Below are 3,904 nucleotides of genomic sequence, written 5' to 3' on the forward strand. Positions count from 1 at the left end.
TACTCCTGATTCTCCTTAAGAAAGAGTGAACACATTACAGACACTGTACTGTAACAAAGAGCTTTATGTCAGCGTGTCAGAATGTCCCATCACTCCCAGCAGTCCATCAAATATTGCATTAATACAGTCAATACTGAAGGTGTCAAAATAGAACGCAAGTGCAAATAAAATGACTACAGAACTGTAGCATGAAATTCATGAATTCATCTCAACCATCAGTACCATACAGTGGCTTGCAAATATATAAAAAAAAGATTATTAACTTTTTTCCAAACAAGAATTTTTCTGCAAATCATGGTGATCCCTCGCTAGAGATCCCCCTCTTCTAGACAGCTAAGGCCTTTGTTTTTACTTCATATACACAATCATGTTACTTCACAAGGACATACAGCTGAAAAACATGAAGCTGATTGTCAGAAGGCTTTAAACTCTCCCTCATTGACCTGGAGTTGAAATACCCATTCCAAACTGGATGCTGTAATTGGAAGCCCTGAGTTTTTGATTAAAAGTGAGCTTCTGCTTTCTGTCCCTAGGAGGGTTGCTGGCAGCAGAGTTTACCAGGAGACTAGAAACTACAGCCTGGTGCTAGTAAGAAAGCCTTGTGTTCAATCTTAGGTAGCCCACAGGGGAGGGAGGAAGAGCCAGAATCCCACAGTCTTAGAGAGCTCTTAAGGGTTTGATCTTGATCTTTGTTTTATGCTGCCCTCCCCCATCTCTGGAAGAAACTGCACATTTCTACTCTAGGATAGATTTCATGCGCTGGAATTCTTCCCAGAGTTGGCACAGCTTCAAAGGGTTTTATCTTGGCTGTAGTACCCACATGCTGCTGCAAAGGTCCCCAGGGAAAAGAGTCGGAAACAGGCAAAAGAACAAAGCTACAGGGTCCTCCAAGAGGCTATACCCCACTGGGATGATTCCCCAAAAGCCAGTCATTCAGGGAAATCCCTCTCCTGTGGGGTCACCATCTCCTGTTGGTCACCACAAAGCATCCTAGCCCTTGGCTTCTCTACAGAACCCATGATTTTCACAGCGTGCCATTCTCTTTCCTTTGCTTGTGAGAACTCTCCCTACAGATGCTGAGTTAAGGCCCTAGTAGCTTTTCCTCAGAAGCCTTTTCCTGTTTCTTCAAGGTCTCAGCAGAACCATGCTGGCCTACAAGCTACTCAGTTTGCATTAAAGATTCTTTTGTAATAGTATCAACTCACTGGCCAGCAGCCTGGGATACTGGAAAGCTCTCTTGTGAGCACTCATGAGAGAAGACTGAGGGCACAAACTTTCATCTACCAGAGCCCTTTGTCACTCACAGCAGCAGCTTGTTCAAATGATCTCAATTCTTGCAGCTGTACAAAGAGCCCTGTAGATGAATGCTGATTCCATTCACCCTTCTCTGTACATTGATACTACAGTACTCTTTCAGGCTTAGCCATAAACATTCATTTCAGCCCACTGACTTATTACTGGGATGTGGGGTGGAGCACTTACCTCAGCAACACAGAGCATTGAGGACCAAGAACAGCATTTGACACAGCACTGATGTATCCGCCTGTATATCTACACAGCAGGTTGTTACATTTCTATCTACTCTGCAGGTGCAAGGTTCAGGGGGTTCTGCCTGCACAAAAGAGAAAATACCCAAGAAACCTGAGCATGCATAAACTAGTTGCTGTGGAATAATATTGGTCTTTCATCTCAAAAAGCTTGGGTCTGTTTCTACTCAGGTTGGATTGCTAATTGTCAGCAAAAAGCTGATCAAGAGCAGTGCTGAGGTTACCTGTGAAGTTTCTTGTAGCACTGAGGAAGGTTATTAGTTGGAAAAGGAAGGTCAGTTCCAAATCAGATACTAGCTTTAACTCACAGGCCTGATCCTGCAAGCCTTACTCATGTAAGTAGCTGTCTTGCTTTCAGCAAGGTTGGTCCAGCCAGCAGCTTTTGCTAGCTTGGGCCAAAAGCTTTTATAGATAACTACATCCAGGCTGGGGGGGAGAAGGGAGAAGACAGACATCACAAAACTAATTCATTTTCCACAAGAAAGCAGTAATAAAAATGAGACAGTAAGTGAGCCTTGCCCTTAAGGTTACTGAATAGCTACTAAATTAAAGGAAAGGCTAGCATGTTTGGTAATAAATTGTGTCACACGCCACAGGCATCAGCAGCAGTTACTATGGACACAGCTTCCAAGAGAGAGACAGGCAGGAAGAGCGAGCTGGAACAAAGAAGAAACAGTAGAGCTAAAAAAGGGTTAACTGGGATTTTGAAAGATCACTGTCTAAAAACCTTGTTCAGTATAGAGTCAGTAATCCTTGATATTCCGAAATTCTGGCATGCTCCAGACCCTCCTGGTGGGCTGGGTGCCCCGTTCCACATCCTCAGAGATGGTCTTGATGTCACTGATGAATGGGGAAATCCTGGACCGGGATTTAAACGTTGTTAAGGAGAGGCTGGTTTTGTTCTTTGTGTTCCACTGCCTGGCAAGCTTCTTGGCCTCTTCCTCCTCTTTGATCTTCTCGGCAGCTTCCTGCAGGACAGAGCGGAAAAGCCGGGATACTTCCTGCACTTCTGGTTCATATTCAGCAATGAGTTGCCGGAATCTGAAAGCACAGTCAAGGCACAGCTTTGATTAAAAACATCAAATTAGGGATTGCTGCCAAGTCACTGTGCTAGGCTTGAAACTTGCACTCTCCTGCAAAATGGGACTCCCTGGACTGAAGGGGACAACAACAGGGAGGGGCCATGAAGATATTCTCAAGGTCTCTAAAATCACAAGCAAGCCAGAGAATGTAAGGAAGCAGTGAATCACCGTTTCTCATAAGCACAAGAAACCATAAGGAGCGCTAAACAAAGCTAGAAAGTGGCAAGTTTGAAACAAACGGAAGTGCTCTTTTCACATAACACCTATTAAATCAGAACTCGGTGCTATCAGCAGCTTAAGAAACAAAATGATTAGACAAGTTTGTGGAAAATGTGCCCATCACTGCTGATTAAATGTGATTGTCCAAATGCAAATCCTTTCTCAAGTAGTCCCTGAACTGCTGCTTACCAGAAGCTGAGGATAAACCAGGGAAAGTTCCACTAGACTTCCCCTGTTTCCAGTTCTTGTCCCCCATAGCATTACCCAAAGGCCACTAGACAAACAAAAATCCTGTAAACATCTTGTTATATGTTTGATAGTCTCTCAATATTTAAATTTTAGTGAAGTGGTATTTCATCCTCCTATGGCTTTCTGTAAGATAATGGACTGGCTCAGCTGATTGATTGATAACACCTTGATTGGCAGCATGATGCTGTATCCAATTAGACAACTGTGAATTACTCCAGTGCCTTCTGAGCAAAGAGCTCAATGTTTTTTTGATGTATATTAAGCTAGCTTAATATCAGGGAAGTGAAGAATTACCACTGTATATTTTGCAGGTGAGGAAGATGAGGTGCAGAGCAGGATAGTTTTCTTGAAGTCACTGAGTGGGTCACTGGCTGGGCCAAGAAGAGAACATACCATTCCCGACACCTTGTTGGGTGATTCGGTCCCCAGCCTGGAGAGTGTGGGATCCACTCCCAAGGCTCACCCGCTGGTCACATAGAGATACTAGTTGTTCCATAGTACTATGCATTCATGACAGATGGTAACTACAGGCCGGTCAGTCTCACCTCTGTGCCCGGCAAGATCATGGAGCAGATCCTCCTGGAAACTGTTCTAAGGCACATGGGAAATAAGGAGGTGATTGGTGACAGCCAACATGGCTTCACTAAGGGCAAATCGTGCCTGACAAATTTGGTGGCCTTCTACGATGGGGTTACAGCATTGGTGGATAAGGGAAGAGCAACAGACATCATCTACCTGGACCTGTGCAAAGCATTTGACACTGTCCCACACGACATCCTTGTCTCTAAATTGGAGAGACATGGATTT

General features: G+C 44.3%; 1 protein-coding gene across 1 annotated transcript in view; it reads right to left on the minus strand.

The window, feature by feature from the left end:
* Positions 1 to 46: 46 nt before the first annotated feature.
* RD3 (retinal degeneration 3) overlaps positions 47 to 3,904 on the minus strand; it is a 13,675-nt gene continuing 9,817 nt past the window's right edge. The window contains exon 2 of the mRNA XM_009330178.1: positions 47 to 2,588. Within this exon, the coding sequence (XP_009328453.1) occupies positions 2,291 to 2,588 (298 nt within the window). The 3' untranslated portion in view covers positions 47 to 2,290. The remainder of the gene's footprint in view (positions 2,589 to 3,904) is intronic.

The sequence above is a fragment of the Pygoscelis adeliae genome, unplaced genomic scaffold (genome assembly GCF_000699105.1).
Source record: "Pygoscelis adeliae isolate BGI_AS28 unplaced genomic scaffold, ASM69910v1 Scaffold308, whole genome shotgun sequence".
Classification (NCBI taxonomy): Eukaryota; Metazoa; Chordata; class Aves; order Sphenisciformes; family Spheniscidae; genus Pygoscelis; species Pygoscelis adeliae.